The sequence below is a fragment of the Chlamydotis macqueenii genome, chromosome 12, assembly GCF_036417535.1.
Source record: "Chlamydotis macqueenii isolate bChlMac1 chromosome 12, bChlMac1.mat, whole genome shotgun sequence".
Lineage (NCBI taxonomy): Eukaryota > Metazoa > Chordata > Aves > Otidiformes > Otididae > Chlamydotis > Chlamydotis macqueenii.
In genome coordinates, this window is record NC_141567.1 from 9235662 (window position 1) to 9253316 (window position 17655).

Genomic DNA, 17655 nt, shown 5'->3' on the forward strand with positions numbered 1-17655 from the left:
AAAAGCCTTTTCAAACTTGCACTCAAAAGAGAAAACAAAGCATTAACGCCTTTTCATTGCTACATAACGTATATAAGCTTTTATACTTTTGAGTTGCAGGATAGTTGATCTCTTTTTTTGATCATAAACCATGTCAACTACAAATACTAGCTTGCAAGTTACTGTTACCAAGGGTTGATGCTGCTGACTGTGAAATTTTCTGATTATATTAAATACTGACTTGATGTTAACTGAAAGCTGTGCTTTAACCGTTGCATTTTAAATATCATCATCTATTTGCAAGAAAGTGGAGTGGGGGGAGGGTGGGAGGAACATAAAATCAAATTATTTTAAATGTATTTAACATGCAAATTCAGTGAGTAAGTTAGTATAGATTTGCTGTTGTACCCAGACGCTGGTATTTTATCTGTGCAGCATAGCTCTGAACTAAAAGCCCTTCTCCACGCCTGAGCTGAGAGTGCTTTTTTTTTTTTGCTTTTTTTTTTTTTTTGTTCAGTGTGTATGTATTCAGACCTTGAAGGAAAGAATGCCTGCTGTGTCTAATTCCTCCTAGCTTCTCTTTGAACAAAGTTGCAACTAACACTTGGTCCTTTCATTACTGTCCTGGTGATACATCTTTGTACACCTAAATCCTTGGGCATTTTAGAAATGAATGCTTTGTGTCAAACATAAAGGAATGTAGCTAGTGAACACAGTCATCTTTTCCAGCTTCGGTTGTCTCTGAAAACTGTTTCTTTTCTCGTAATTGCTGAGGCAAGCTGGCAGAATAATTGCTGTATGGACCTGAATGTAGATCAGTTTAAACTCATTGGCTACCCAGAAAGGGGCTTCTGCCGTGCAGGCATTCAGCTTCATTGGCAGCTTGGAAAAATATTTTTTCTTTTCTATAAATTGTACCGAGTACTTTATAGGAAAAAAAAATGACAGCATAAGATAATGCATTGCAGTGGTCAGTGACTAGCTTAGATTAATGTAATGTCAGTTCTTTATTTAACGGGATTTTTTTTAGGCTCTGCTCTATTAGAGGATGTGGGGCTTTTTTGCCTTCCTAGGTTATGTGTACTTGGGGAGGGAGGGTTGGTGGGATTTTTTTGATTGGTTGGTTTGCAGTTGTATTGGTTTTGTTTCAGTTTGATGTATAGTCTTGTCTTTTCTCTGATCCAGAACTGTGAGATATGGGGAGATACGGGAGGAAGAGATCTCAGCCCACCAGCCTCCCTTCCCGGTTGTACCCCAGATATTGTACTGACAAAAGGCTGTAGCACAGATCCCCATCTGCCTCTCCGCTGCGTCTGCTCCTCATCCTGCCTGCCTGCCCCCTTCCTATGCTGGGTAACCATGGCAAGCCATCTTTTGACATTTCTTGGGAACATTACATAATAATTTTGTTGCAATATTCAAATCCTCTCCCATCTCAATTTTTTAACCTGTGTAGGCCCACCTTGTTGGAGGGGTTTTTTGGATGAAAATGTCTCTAATTAAAAATAAATAATTAAGAAATATTTCTGTCATGATATTTATGGTACCCACACATCTTTTGAGGAAAATATATTTCAGTAAGTACCTCATACATCAGGCCTTTTCGTGATTGACATGAACAGTATGAAGGAGGAAAACAAGATTTATGCTGTCTCTTCAAAACAAAAGAGCACAGTGCAGCTCTTTTTTAAAGTCTGTTTTTAATGGGAATTTTAAATGAAGATAAAAGATACTCTTTCTGAAACTTCTGAAATGATGTAATTTTTCTTCTTGGAGGCTGCTTCTACTGTTTTACTAACGTGCAATATATTCTATCTGAACAGAATATCTTATCTGTCAGGGTATGAGGTGTTTGTTGGAATATTATTTTTATTTGTTCTGCTGTGCTCTGCTGAAGGTTACAACTGATTCCCTATCCTTCACTCCGCCTTGCCGTAAAGCAGACATGGTGGTTCTACAAGTATTGACATCTTTAATGAACTTTATGTTCAATTTCTTATTTTTTTTTTTAATAATCTTGCATTTGAAATAAAGTCAGGGTTTCTAGGTAGTTTAACAAAGGAAATGCATTATTTAAAGATTTACTCTGCTACAGTCTGGTGTTGCACCCTAGGCACTCAGGTTCTGCCGTGATGAGCCCACTGGAAATGTGGTAGGTATTACCTACAGATGTTAACCCATCAAGATCTTGTAAGATGAGCTGATATCCAGCCATTTAGATAAGTAGGTGTGTTAGTGCTACTTAATCCTTTGGAAGTAGGTGTACAGTGCGGGCAGCAGGATCAAGCCTTAAACTGTCATCAGCTTCTCTGTAATTCTCTGCATTATATTCCAGTAATAATAAACTAGACTAAATGCAGTAGAGCTAATATTTGATTTTTGGGGGAAAATCTGCCTCAGCGCTCAGCTGGAGTATTTGGCTGGAAGCTAAGAAAATCTACCAAGGCATGGGATTGCAGTGTATTGGAGGAGAAGGAAAGGAGTTACAAAATTAATCCATCCCAAATTTAAAGCAGTGTCTTACTAAATCACTGAAGCAAAGGCTTTTCCCTATAGGTGTATATGTTTTCTGCAGCCCTTTCCCCCCAGATTTGAAACTGGAGGTTTCTCTCAGTTGTGTTGCCAGTGAAACCAGTGAAGGATGTGCCTGATGTGATGCTGTTGTGAGTGGTTTCAGGTGGAGCCAACCCAGTGCTGGCATGAGTGTGCCCTCTGCTTGTAAACAAACAGCTCTCCTGTAACATTGACTTCCACATTTTTGATCTAGGTAGAAACATTGCAATTGAAATAACTCGGAAGTTTGTTCTGGAATGTCACCTACAGGCATGTTATTGCATGTGGGGAAGAAGCAAGGTAGGTCAGAGGAGACCTTCGGTTAGATGATAGTGTGTAAATGTTAAATTGCTGGGAGTGTTGTGTACGCAGCGGGTCTGGGGAAATTCAGGCCGCTGGTGCCAGCGCTGAAGGGCGCGTTTGGGGTGCTGGGCAGCCGCTGGGCCCTGGCTGGGCTGCAGGCCCGGTGGCAGGAGCGAGAGTGCTGGGCGCTGGAGGTCAGCGTTGGCCTGCACACGGCAGCTGCGGGCTCATGGGTTTGAAACTGGGCTGAGTGCTGATTAGGTGAGCAAAAATGTGATTTATAGTGAAAATGATGATTGCATCAAACTCAACCAAATTAAATACACATCTTTTCTTCAGACTCTGGGGAAAATGGTTTTCCCTCTGCTTCCTCCAGAAATAAATAATCACTGTTAACATCTGGAAAATATTATCATGACTTTTCTAATAGCGTTTCCAATTCCTGTGCGTATTTGCTGCCCTTGTCCTGATTGTACATAACTGCTGTGACTCAGTGTCATAGTTCAGCCCCGATCGGACCAGACTACGCAGTCTCTCTCTCACTCCCTCCACCTTCCGAGAGAACAGGGAGAGAAAATATAAGGAAAAACGGCTCGAGGCTTGAGATAAGGACAGGGAGAAATCCTTAAAGTTACCGTCATGGGCAAAACAGACTCGACTTGGGGAAAACTATTCATTTATTACTACAAAGAGCAGGATAATGAGACAGAGAGCAAGATAACCTTCCCCCACCCCTCCCTCTTCCCAAGCTTAACATTATCTCTACTACCTTCCCCCCCGCCCCCGAGCGGCACAGGGGGGAAGAGGGAATGGGGGTTGCGGTCAGTTCATCACATGTTGTTTCACGCCACTGCTTCATGGTCGGGGGAAGAACTCCTCACATTCCTCCCCTGCTCCATCGTGGGGTCCCTCCCACGGGCCACAGTCCTTCGTGAAACTGCTCTGGCGTGGGTCATCTCTTCCACGGGGTGCAGTCCCTCTAGAACAGCTGTCCCAGCGGGCCCTCCACGGGCCACAGCTGCCTTCAGGCATCCACCTCCCCCGCTACGGGGTCCTTCACGGGCTCCAAGTGGATCTCTGCTCCTCCGTGGACCTCCATGGGCTGCAGGGGGACAACCTGCTCCACCATGGTCGTCACCACAGGCTGCAGGGGAATCTTGGCCAGGAGCCGCATTACTGCTCCCCCTCCTTCTGAACTGACCTTGGCGTCTGCAGCCGTTCCTCACAACAGGCTGGTAGATGTCTCTCAGGATCCTTTTTACATCTTATTCACTTCTCATCTCCTTTCCACTTCTTGCAGCCGGGCTGGACCGAGTCGGGCCCAGTCGGCTGCCTGGCGAGAGGCCAGAGGGTGAGGCCTGCAAGGCCCATGAGGCCTGCGCCTCCCCCTCTGCGCCTCTGCCCCCGCTCAGCTTCTTCACATCTTCTCTCCTCTCTTTTTTTTCTGTTTTCGCCTTCTTAAATACGTTATCGCAGAGGCGTTATCACGGAACATTCTGCTACCAATCGGCTTGGCCTTGGCCAGCAGCAGGTCCACCCTAGGCCCGGCCGAGTCCACTGAACAAAGGGGAGCGACTTCTAGCAGTTTCCTACAGAAGCTGCCACCTTAGGCCCCCCCTCACTAACAAAACCACGACACTCAGACACATCTTTTACAGACCAGTCTGTCTTGGTTATCAGAGTTAGGAAGCAGGCAGTGTTGCCTGACTGGCACTCATACTTCTCTGCGCTGATGGAGTTTCAAAGAGCATTTTTACATCATTTTCCCACACTCTGAACATACAAATACTAATTTTTAATTGGTAGGGGTTTCTTTTAACACTGAGATAAATATTATTGTCACTTTGCAGGTTTTTTGTCTTTAGTATGACTTATATATGTTGTTAATTGTTGTTAATATGAAGAGTGTTAGAGACATGAGATCTGTAATTGTATAAAGTTGTATTATGCTGAAATGTTAGAGAGCTTGGAGTGTTAAAGAAAGCAGACAAAAGTGTTTGCAAAACAAAGCCATGATTTCCTATCTACACAAATTACACTTAAGTGACTGATCAAGATCTGTATATCGTAGTACTGTATTTTCTTATTAAAATAAGTACACTAATACGATAATTGTGTATGGTAATTTTGTATATGCTTGGTTCTTAGTCTACCTTTAGTAGCAGACTCACCCTCTTATAATTGATCTATATGTTTGTCCATCTCTTTTAAAGGTATAAAAATGTATAAAATGCTTCAGAAATTATACTATTGTGTAACTTTGTAGTGACTTAATATCAATGAGAAGGAGAGAATCACACTGCCCAACTATAATTTAGGTGGCTAATTTAGGAAGTTAATCTTCCTCATCTCTCTGTGCAAGAAGTGAAGCAAGAGGTTCCTGCTTTTTGTGGCTCCCTGAGGGAGCCTAGCTGGAGGGCTGGGGTCTGGCCCAAGGAAGAGCTCGTCTCTTCCACTGACTTAGGAGGAAAATCTGGGACATAAACCAGGTAAGTGAGGTGCATGGTGGACCCGTAGGTCATTTTAGCAATGACCACAGCAGTGCCACAAAGCAGTGGCCATCTGCAGACTGACTGGTAATTTGTGTGAGATGATTGGTAATGTAGGGCAAGTCTAAAGAGTGTACCGCAATTACAATCAATAGCGGTGGTGTAGATAATCCTCTTAGCAGAGAGGCTTGGAGTTTATTCTGCTCTACCTTTAACATACTTTCTTTAGACTGGGACTAAATACTGGTCTGGTGTTTATTATGTGCACAGCTTTAGAACTTTACTATCTTTAGCCTTAATTTCAGACCTCTAACATAGAGTGCCCACTGATTTCTGTAAACTTCTGTCAGGCCTAAGAGATGTTACTTCTGACCATCTCACAAGAACTGCATTTGTTTAATATTTCCTTTTGTTTCTTAATTTTAACAGTGCAGATTTATGTGGAGAACAACAATGATTTATTACTTTATTTTTAAAAAATCTTATATTCTTTGTATCCCTGGCAACTGATGAGCTGCTTCTTAGGGGTTCTGGAGAATACAAGCAAGACTGGAATCTGTAGTCGTTGACACCTCCAGTCAAAATATAAATCAAACAAGGTTGAGAACCGATGGCTTGAATGCTCATGTCACCATTGCCAGTGTCATGATTACTGATTTGGAAATCTTGCTTTTACAGAATGGACTTCGATGATGAAGATGGGGAGGGGCCCAGCAAATTTTCAAGGTGAGCATTTACAAAGAGTTGGCCAAATCACTGACTTCTTTCAGTGGAGAAAAACAACTGTCTCACTACTGATGCTTTAAAGTCAGTGTGAATATGGGCTGAAGAACTTGCCAACAAATTGACTTAAATTCTAGTAACTGTTTTTATCGGCTTCCTCTGCAGATTAGACATCCTGGCAGAAATCTGCCTACTGTAGTTACTGGCTTACAAAGCTGACAGTGCCTGTGTCATAATTTTGCTCTGCAGCTCTGTCAAATGAGAAAATTTGTGACTTTTAACTTACTATTTCAACTGCTGTAGGTGAACTTTGGTTATTTGGTGTTGCTGAAGTTGTCTTTCTGCCACTGAAAATTAATTTTATTCTGAATTTATTTCAGATGTTAACTGCATTTTAAGATAATATGGCAGATCCCAGAGATGTGGACTGCTGAGGTTTTTTTAAAGATAAAAGCTCATTATCTACCATTAGGTGTGACTGAATAGTAAAAATTGCCAAAATAAATGTTAATTAATGTGGAATATTCTAGGCTAGAAATTAAAACAAGCATTAAAGCATCATTGTCATTTTTCCACTTTTTCCTTTTTTTCTGGTCACACTGTTTGCATTTTTTTCATTAGAAACAAGCAGCTGCAGTGAGGGGTAGATACTCTGAGGCCTGCAGATCACTGCTGATTGTCCAAATTGTAGCTGCAGCTCTGTGGCAGCAGCCATGTTCAAACACAGCTGTCACCATAGGGGTTTAAGAAGATCTTTCTAGTCAGTTTAAAAAATAAGTATGCTGAAGATGTGCTGTAACACCGTACCATAACCTGCTAGGCAAGACCAGCAGCACCATTGTTTCACTGATACGGTTTACAAAAACGATATTCCAGTCTCTGGTGTTAAAACTGGTGATCTGAGGGCTGGTCCTAATGTTTGCTGGAAGATACACGTTAAAGGAACAAGATTTGTGATGAATATGACCTGATCTGTGTCTGCATAAGTGTCAGGGTTCTAGGCACAGTGGTGCACATGCACTTGTCTGTCTCCATCCTGGCTTCAGCCTTTCAAAGTGTGGTGATGGGGAGAGACAGTAGTTCCATTGTTTTTATGGGAGAGGTAATGATCAAAATCTGACATTTGAATCTTAAATGTTGTAAAAAAACTCCAGGTTGTTCTGCTTTTAGAGAGTACAGAAAAACAGCGCAGAGATGCCCAAGGCCATGTAGAGACATCCTCTTCTAGTTGTGCTCTTCTTTTAGGACTTTTCCCTTCTCCAGATTGCTCACGTGACTGACTCCTAGCTTGTCTCGGTCAAAATTACTTGATTGGCAAAGAACTGCTGTTTAAATCTTTAAGCTAACCCAGCTGGCTTTGACTGAAGTGCCTGAAGAAGCATGCACACAGAGAGGTCAGCTGGGAGACTGGGAGGGAGTAGACAGTTGTTGGAGGCGATAACATCTTCAGCCCAGCCAACCAGACAGGGATGAGTAGGAAAGCCCCAGGCTAGTGGGAGCACAGGAGGTAGTGGTGTTAGTCCGGTGCTCCACATGAGTCAACACTCCTTGCTTCTCAGGGACTTCCAAGCCAGCTCAGGTATCTCTGCATGGCATTGTTGTCGCATAGAGGCGTATGCATGTACTTCTCACATAAAGGCATGTTGCCATTCCTCATTGAATCTGTCTTTTTGTGTAAAAGTTTTTGGGCTCAGTCTGTTCTCTAGGCAGAGTCAAGTGGAAGAAAGTGGCATTTTCACTTGACTCTTCTGGTGATGCTAGTGTTAAATGCAACGTAGAAAGAAATACAGCTCAAGCCTCGCATAAGCTTTCTCTTCAGAGCTTGACTGAGTCTGACTGGGGAAGGAAAATATGAAGCCTCAGAGGAACTTGCACAGTTGGGGTACTTAAAATTAATTTTCATTCATTTGAGAAGAAAAAAAAAAAGGGGAAAAAGGGAATTTTTAGGTTTTCAAGAAAAAAGATCCTTAATTATGCTGTATTACCTTGTTAGCTAATGCATGGAAGCTTCAAGGCTTCATAGGCTCTGTTGTAATAAATGACATCATTTTGGAAAAGCTAGTTCTAATACAAAATATCACGTGACTATTCTTGAGCAGTAATAACCTTAAATTCTAGAAAAGCCATTAGCTTTATTTTTGTATTTTTTAAAACCTACATTTCCTGTTTTGGGACAAGCGTTTTGGTTCAGCTCCAAAAGTAAGATCTCTTTCAAAAAATGTGTCTTTTTTTAAACTATTCTAGCAAAATCTAGTTTCAGAGGATTAGTATGTTTCTAGGAAAAGGAAAGGAGGAGCAACATGTCATTTTTTAGTAAAATGTCACATTGCTGCCTGTCTTTGGAACAACGCTTCAGAAACAGTGAAGCTTTAATCTTATGGGGGATAGAAGTCCCATTGATCAGGATTTCTTCCATAAAATTGCTGCTGATGCAGTGCATGTACCTGTGTGGGCATCTGACTTCTGCTCATTTGGGTAGGAATGAGGTACCTCTTACTTCTGGGGATTTAAGCCAGTTTTCATTTCAGTTCTATTTACTCTGCAGTTTCATCTGCCTGACTGACTTTTGCCAGTCTTCCCAGCAGACAGTACAGTGTCTGTACTTACCAGAGCTTGTTTCTGAAGGCATCCTTGTATGATGCATTGCACTTAAGTGTGTGTCTCTGCCCTCCCATGTTATCTGTAGACCATCAGTGCCCTCTGCTGAATGGAGTGAGTTGTGGTTGCAATCTGGAAAAGATACAGCTCTTTCACTTCCAACACTGCAATGAATATTTTGTGGGCTGCTGTCGATTAAAAGCTCAGTGGTGTTTCCTGTAATGGTGCTGGTTGTTAAGTTTCCCAAGTGTATGTCAAAGTGTTTTCATAAATCCACTGAAATGTGTTTCCAACTTTTTTGAACATACAAATGAAGCTTTTGAATCAGGCATGGCTTGGAAGTTTCATTACACACTATGTTTTCTTCGCTTTATTGTTCTTATGCCCTCGTTTTTCTTGCTGTTATTTGTAATAGTTTGCAATTGTGAACCTCTGCTTTCTGCTGTGTGTTGACTATCATGCAATGCATAAACCTTGTGGATTTACTTACTGTATTTTATTTCTAGGTATGATGGTGATCAGATCTCTGGTGATAAGGAAAAATTTGCAAGGTAGGCGTGTTCTGTAGAGCTCTTCTGCTGAGAGAAAAGAGAGAGATGTTCGCGTCCAAGAGATCTCAGGACGTGTGCCTTAGTTTAGAGAGCTAGTTATTTTGTTTCTAGGTGGCACAATGATCAAAGTACTGCTGACACAGAAAGGATGGCCAGGTAGGAAAAAGGAAAATCAAATATGGTTTGCCTCTGTTTTATTTATATGATGCTGTTCTGAATGATCAAAAGTCGGGAGGATTGGCTGATACAAAAATGCTTTAAATCAGAAATACTAACTCTGTATGTGAGTGGGTTTGGATCAGCTCCCACTGTCTCCCAAAATTTAGCATCCCTTCAAAATTTCCATATAAAAACCAAAGTTAGAGATGACAGAATTAGGACATCATTCTGTATACATGTTTATGAATGCCAGGATTCCTAGGGCAGACACTTTTGGAAGAGGAGCGCAGCCCCTCTTTTTCTTTTAAGGGTTTAAATTTGAACTAGTTTCAGAAAAACTTCAGGGTTTTGTTTCCTTGAACATTTTCATGATCAGTTGATTAACATACCATTTGCTTTTATGTTCATAAATGAAATGGACTGTTAGATATTCTTCTCTTTCTTCTCAGGAAGTTTTGCAGTCTCTTTGATTACTCTTTACAATAATAATTTTCAATGTTTAGGAGTATTAAAATGCTTCAGTGGCAGACATATACATGTAAAATACATATTGAATATGTGTGTTCTTTGTCTGTCTCTTCTTGATCACCATTTCTGTGAAAATGTTGAACTTAGAGCAAGTTTTCATCATGTAAAAATACATTTTTCTTCCCTTTGTCCATATTCATCTGCATGTATATGCTGACCTGTACACACGTGTGCTCTTATGTACATGTGCACTGTCACACAAGCTGTTCTGTCTGTGTATACAGTCCAACTCCCACGTACACGTGTGTGCTCTTACATATACACGCACTGTCACACAAGCAGTTCCACTTGCATATGCATATACTGTCCAGCTCCCACAGGCACTGTTCCCTCCTCGGGATGTGCAGCCCCACACAAAGGCTGTTTATCAGCCGTTTGAAATGCAAAGGTTAACTATTAGGGTGTAATAGGTAGTTAAGTAGATAGTGACCTTAACCAAGGGACTGGCTGTAATTTGCTGAACGACCATGGGCTGTCATTGCAGGGACCAACAGCGGAATTTCCTGAATATCAGGTAGTAAGCATAGACGTCAGCAGGAGGGATAACCCTGCATGTAGCCTTAACAAGTGGTATTTCTGGAGACAATGCCTCGTGTGTGTAACACCTGTATGTGCAGGGGCAGGGTACACATTTTAAAGCAGGGCCAGCCCATGCATTCCTCTGTTTCAGAACGCAGCATACTACAACTCAAATCCTTTCCTGCATTGTAAGAAAAGGCTCCATTACTAAAAGCAGCCAGAAAGCATGCCAAGCCTAGCTTCTACTTTCATGATCAGTCTTCATAACAGCCAGCTCCAAAGAATGTTACAGTCTCTTTTAGTGTTGTGTTATCATGCTGGTGGTCAATGCTGGCGGACTCTCCAAGTGATCATCTTTCACATCTTGTTGGATCAGCCGGCGATCCCACAAGCGAATGCCGTGCACAGCTCACTGAAATCAGTAGAAGATGCTGCTTTGACATCTGAAGCATCATGTACCTGTTGGGTACTTGTATTTAGCTGCCACCTGACAGGTACAGTATGGGAAAAAAATAAGTGCTGAGCACTGAAGTATTCTAGGTCCATTTGGACCATTTCAGGTGTATATATTGGTGTAATTGCTTAATAGTGATCAAGCGGTGGTGATTTACAGTATGGGGAAACTGACCTCCCAGATCTTCAGTTGTGAAAGATTTTGGTGACTGTCCACGTAGAGAATTCTCAGGTTTGACTCACTAGCTCAATCATATGTTTGCTATAAAGTATGAGAACCTTGGAGCTCAGCCCAAAGTGGGGCAGCATCAAGTACTGTCGTCGTCATTTCCCTGCTGTGCTAGGTTGTTCTCGAACATAAATTCTGATCTATGTCTGACAAGCCGGATGTTTACTTGCTGTCTTTCTTACTCATTTTATGTGTTTACTGGAGGTTTTTTTGTATGTACTGTTACACCATATATGGTCCCAGTTCTGCAGTCTGATTCTGTAGGCATGCGGTGTCTCCCTACAGGGATGCAGGACGTTCTACACAGCATTACAGGACTGGAGGTCTGTCTTGAGTGGGTTTTTTTGTAAGTCAGTGCTGACACTTACTGCTGACCTAATCCAGCTGTTAGTGAGAGGTTTCCTCTAAAAGAGACCTTTTATAAGCAGATCTAACACCTTGAGCAAGGACTGGCGGCTGTGAGATGCATCACAGCAAATTTGGGAATTTGGCTGGAGTTGACAGTTGTCAGTTCTTCACACCTTTCTACTTCATTTTTTGTTCTTAAACCACATGAGATTAAACTGGTTAAGAGATTAAGGCCACCAGCCAATAGCTAGAAGCAGATTCTTCTCACAGCTACGGGCAAATCATATCATACTTCTGTGGGCTGGATATTCTGTCTATAAACTGAGGGATAATAGTGCTTAGCTTTGAAAAGCACTTTGCTCTCCTGGGGTGAAAACAGCAAAGCGAGTGAAGTATTATGATTTGTTCTCCAATTGAAATTCTTACACTGATCATGTCTGCTTTTCTGTTGGTTTGGTGTTTCTTTAAATGTTCAGGGAGAATCATAGTGAAATTGAGAGACGCAGGAGAAATAAGATGACACAGTACATCACCGAACTCTCTGATATGGTACCAACTTGTAGCGCGTTGGCTCGTAAGCCTGACAAGTTGACAATTCTTCGGATGGCCGTTTCACACATGAAATCAATGAGGGGCACTGGAAACAAATCTACTGATGGAGCTTACAAGCCTTCGTTTCTTACAGAACAGGTAGATTTTTCGCAAATGTCTATTTTCTCTGTTTTGTGGTCTTAAAAGATGTGAGGAAATGCTGAGAGGAGTGATATCTCAGCTTGATCCTTTGCTGTTGTGTAATAACTGGTACAATCTACATATCCAAAGTGTGAATACAGATAATTTTTTTGTGACAGGTTGGACTTGGTCTTAACTATATGACAAATCTTTCATCTGAAGCAGCAAAATGGGCGTTCTTGTTATTGAGGTTTGTACATCTGAAAAGCTGTACAAGTCATTAGCTGCTTCTTCTCACTGGAAGGGAATTTTCACCTCCAGAATTGAGTTCTTCCCATCCTAATAATGATTCTCTAAAATAGGTTAAAATGAGTCTGGAAAGACCTGCCTCTCCCTCCTGGGTTTAGAAGAAGGTTAAAAATGTTGTTTAGTCTTAATGCCTAAGTTCCTGGCAGCTGAACTAGGCAGAGATGAATGCCATCTGTACTGGCTGAGGTACTTCCTTGGTTACATTTTTGATGGAAGAGGGAAGATGCACCCAGTACTTGAAAGAAAACTGTTTAACTGAGCGCACTGGAAATTCCTACCACCTTCGTTGTTTTTGAAGTCCCATGAGCGTAATGTGTATTTTTGTGGTCTGAACAATTTAAACACTTACACATGTAACTTGTGGCTGGAGGCGATACTTCTTTCTATTAGAGAAACAGCAGCTGCTGACCTCTCGGTGTTCCTGTCTCTACTGGTTCTGGCTTTCCTGAAGTGTGTTTCTGGAGGGACTGTGCCATTCCACTGGCTTCGATAGGGCACCATAGTCACTTCTCATTGCAACTTCTTGGGTTTTTTTTTTAACCCTGCAGAATGACAGAGTTTATCTTCATCTTTGTTAATAATATATGCAAAACAGGTTTAATTACACTCTGTATAGAGCAGACAGCTATGTAGTGAGGTTTTGTTGTCTAGTAAGTGGCTCAGATTTGATATGCTTTCTCTACAATAAAGTAGCAGAAGTTAATACTGAACAGATCGTTGCTTGAGATGAGTTATCCATTACTTGTCTAGAATTTACCAGATTATGGTCCTTAATTTGTCAGCTAATATCTGCCACTTGCACACCAGCTATGCTGAGCTGTCTGACCTGGAATGGGACTCAGATTGTCCAAAGCTTTCTATCTAAGTTCCGCGTGCAGTATCTTACAAGCTCTGGTGGTCACTGAAGCCACCAAGCAGAGGCTGTTGGAGCTTGTTTTGCAGGAGTTGAAGTGGTAGTTGTCATCCTTTCCCCTGAGAGGTTTTCAAGCTCTGTTAAGCAAAGGTAGTGTTTCTTTGTGATGCATGTAAACAGCTGTTTGCAGGTGCAATTCAAGGTATTGGGTGTCTAGACCCAGTGTCTGAAAGTGAGGCACAGAAGTACCCTGCTTTAAAGGCCTGTGGTCCCCCTTCCAGTCCCCAGGTGGGGTCGGGCCCTTGGGTGCTGTGTCTCAGGTGGATGTGTGGGTGTCTCAGGACACAAGCACACCGGATGATGACCAGGGAACCATGTAAAGAAAAGGCCAAAGACAGAGGTGTTCCACACCCTTTGGATCTCCAAGGCTTCTTATTCAGAGGCTGGAAAAAGAAAGCAAGAAGTGATACAACCTTCTTGTGTAGTGGCTCCGGCCCCCTAATGGGATGAGAGGTTAGGGATTCCTGTCCTTGTTCCTATTATGCTTTCTGCCTTTTATCCAGTGACTGTTTAATTTACAAACAGAGCTCATTCTGAGGAGAAAACTAAAACAAATGGGAAAAAAAACCAAGCCCCCAAACAAACAATCCACACTTGTTAATTTCTCTCCAATTAAATTATGCAGGACATTTAATTAAGGGATGAGTTTGCCATATGAGTTACAGCTGTTCATTTCCTCTGTTTATACTCTTAAATAACTTTTTTTTTTTAATGCTAGATGCCTATCAGACAACATGCAGTGAGTTTTAGTTACTTAATTTTCCTAAAGTGCATTGAGATCGCCAGATGAAAGGCAATAAAGGGAAACAGTGGTGTTTGTTATTAAAATCAACAGTTTATGGCTTGCTGCAAGTTTGATTGTGGTGTTATATCAATACTACGGTGAAAATTTCTGCCTAGGTTGTGATTAGCTACTAAGATAGTAAGAAAACAGTATTCTTTGGCAGTGACAGATGTGTATTTAATTCCCTTTTCTGCTGGCATTCTAATCAAATCCTTTCTTTGGAAGGAACTGAAACATCTTATCCTGGAGGCTGCAGATGGGTTCCTATTTGTAGTTGCAGCTGAGACTGGAAGAGTGATCTATGTATCAGATTCTGTGACTCCTGTGCTCAACCAGCCGCAGTCTGAATGGTTTGGCAGCACTTTGTACGAACAGGTTCATCCAGACGACGTGGAAAAGCTGCGAGAGCAACTGTGTACATCCGAAAACTCTATGACAGGTCAGATATGTCCGATGTATGGTTCTGTGTGTTACAGATCCCTGCAGAGTTTTCTGACATTCAGAATGGTTGGTATAAAAATCTGGTGAAAAAGATATTCAGCAAGATTAAACTGCCTTTTTCTTGCAGGCAGTGCAGTAATATAAATCTTGTTTTGCATGACTATATTTTGCTTCCTATTTGTTTGACTTCAGTCAAACCACCTTCATGTAGCTCTGCGTTCAAACTTCTCGCTTGTGTAGATTTGGAATCTGGATTGTTTTCAGGCTTGCTCTGGAAAAATCTAGATTGTTTTCCTTTCCTCCTCAATGAACTTGTGACTTCTTTACAAATCTGTGTTTCTTTAGGACAGTGTTTATTTTGAAGACAAAAAATTGTACTTTAGACTTTTCCATTTTCATAAAAGTTCCTTGTGGTTTGCTAACGGGAATCCTGGGGAAAAAAAATCCAGTGTTTGGCAGCTGAAAAGCTAGTGGAATTTAAACGGGAGGCTTGCACCGGTAGCGGTGGTGTAAGTTAACTGTAAGTTGACTCCCTATCATTTTGCACATAAAACTAAACAATATTCGTATCTTCAGTACAGCTGTGGCTTTCACAGTCATTCGTGCTTAAGACTGTCAATGGGAAACTACCCTTGTCTGTAATGGGATACATGTATGTTAGAGCTGTGAGAATTAGCTGAATCCTGTTTTAACTCAAACTTGGAAAGGAGGAAACTCTACCTCTCATTTTATTTTCCACATAGTATGTTTATAGCTAAAGGAAAAAAGCTAGGGGAATATACTTATAACAAAATCTCGATCCATGCAAAAGTCACATAATTTCTCCTTGCTTTAGTAATTCAGAATTCTGACCTGGTTTGCTGGAAGTTTTGTTGTGTTTCATAACTCAAAGGACAGTGATCCAGTTTTGAGTGAACCTGCACACTGTTTACAGCTTCCATGTCAAAACAGTGCAAAATCCATTATTTCCTGTGGTTTGAATGTGATGTGGTTTTGGCAGAGCTTTCCTGTATTCAAATTGGAAATTCAAAGCAAAATTCTGTGGTGAAAATCCAGATGGATCAAAACCAAGTGAACAGTTAGGGGAACCTGTGCAGAGCAAAACAGCTGAGTTTCATACCACAGGACTTGCTGAAGAGCCCAACTTCTGTTTTTATTATGTAGCGTGTAATACATTTTAACGTACATACCATCTTCCTCCAGGAAGCAGTTACTCCAGAACCTTGGTGAACAGTCATGTTTCCACTGCCAAAAGCGCTCAGTTATGGGGCTGAACCTGCTCAAACTAGAGCAGGACTAGACAAACACGGAGCACTTGTGAAAACTCAACTCTGTATTTTTTTTTTCAGCTTTAACTATGTGCGTTTCTCTTACACTGAATTCATCTGTAGCCAGTGCAAAGAGAAGTTCAAATAATAGTATTTCTAGGGCTACATCTTTTCCTTGCCTGAGCCTTTTGGAGTTAGCAGATTGACAGAGAAGACTCGTAAATCTGCAGTATATGGGCAGCTGAAGATTTTTGCAGGGACAGGAAGGAGGAAAGCATCAGCCTGTTTACGGGCAGGGTAGCTTGCTCAGCTACGCTCCTTAAGGTGCAGAGGCAGGCTGGATGTAGAAAGATGCTTTTTAGGCACTGGAGCATGTGTGTAGTTAAAACTGTTCCAAGCAAGTGCAAATAAGAACAGTGTGTAATTGGTCCAAACTATATGGGCAACATTGTGCAAGTTTTCCGTTACAAGGTTATTGTGGTTACATGTACAGTGTGGTTTTTGGTTTTTTTGGTTTTTTTTTTGACCAACTGAACATCTCACAAGCCATAAACACAATCATCAGTCTACTTCTCAATCAATCAGGCATAGCTGTATGTACGTCATATCTTCTAAGATCATCATAGAACAGATTTTTAAGATGTCTGCTGCATTTTTCTAGCTTTTTAGTAAAATTGGTGTAAAGCAAGTGACATCATAATACAGTCCTGCTTTTTGAGTTTGTTTTAAAGATGTGACTGGTGAAGTACATTTACTTAGTATACTAGTAGTTTTGTGAGTCTGAGGAGCATATAGATAAACAAAAAGCTCTGGGTTTATTGTATTAAACTTGCATTTCCTTGACCCTCTAAGGTACCATTAAATAAGAGAAGCAGTTTTGTGTCAGTCCAGTGTCAGTTTGCTTATAAACAGCATGCACTTCAGCAGCATCGTTCTTACTCATCTGAGTGATTCTAGAATCCATTCAACCAGTTACACTTTCCTTCCTGTTACACAAGCCATATTGAGAGTAGCAGCTTTGTTACAGGTAGGAATAAAATGAAATATTGCAGTGAACAGAAATAACGGGTGCTTTAGTGACATTTTAAAAGAAGTCAAGTAGGCAAATGCACTTCCTTTAAGTCAGTGTTTATCAAATGATTTGAGCAGTCCCAGGTCTCTCTTGGCTTTACAAAGTTATATTTCATGCAGAACAAAGGGCAATGCAGAGCTTGAAAGAGATGCGAACCACAAGCCAGCCAGCTGCATTTGACATTTTTCCTGCTCAAAGTGGAGTTCACAGCAGGCAGCAGGAAAATCCTCATCTGTTAGTGACCTCTGGCTCTTGAGCATAGGATCTGCTTAGGGAAAGGAAGAGATTTGCAGGTGGAAGTGTAATGAAATGTTACAATTTTTAATTTTACTCTTTTCCTCATCTTCTCAGCATCCATTTTTTCACCCCTATAAACCTCCTCCTTCAGCCCTTGAACTGGGGAAGCAATGACAGCACCTTGACAAAGGAGAAACTTCACTTGCCTTGCATCAGATCAAAGCAATGTCCTTTGACTGTATTTGTCTGTCCTGTTACAAGTGCTGATCATGAGCGCTGCATTGCTGGAGTTTTCCCAGCACCCCTTAGCAATCCTGCCACCCAGAGGAGCTGCTCCAGACCCTAAGGACTTGGGAAGCTGCCGCTGCCAAAGGGGAGCGACAGAGCAAGTTGGTGGAGAAAGCAGACTCCCTCTCGCATTTCTGCCCCCAGGAATGAGCCTGGGACTGGGATTGTGGTTGCGTGAGCATTTCTTTGGCAGTCACACCAGCTTATGCAATCCTCACCTCATCTCACCCTCTCCTTTG

At 41.5% G+C, this 17655-nt stretch overlaps 1 protein-coding gene across 3 annotated transcripts in view; it reads left to right on the top strand.

Annotated features, from left to right (window-relative positions):
* Positions 1-17655, top strand: part of ARNT2 (aryl hydrocarbon receptor nuclear translocator 2) — a 105337-nt gene that overhangs the window by 25908 nt on the left and 61774 nt on the right. For 2 of the 3 annotated variants that reach the window (XM_086757381.1, XM_086757382.1), the window contains exons 3-6: positions 6003-6050; positions 9152-9196; positions 11909-12122; positions 14336-14549. In XM_086757381.1, the coding sequence (XP_086613507.1) occupies positions 6003-6050; positions 9152-9196; positions 11909-12122; positions 14336-14549 (521 nt within the window). The remainder of the gene's footprint in view (positions 1-6002; positions 6051-9151; positions 9197-11908; positions 12123-14335; positions 14550-17655) is intronic. The other variant, XM_086757383.1, reaches the window with a different exon arrangement.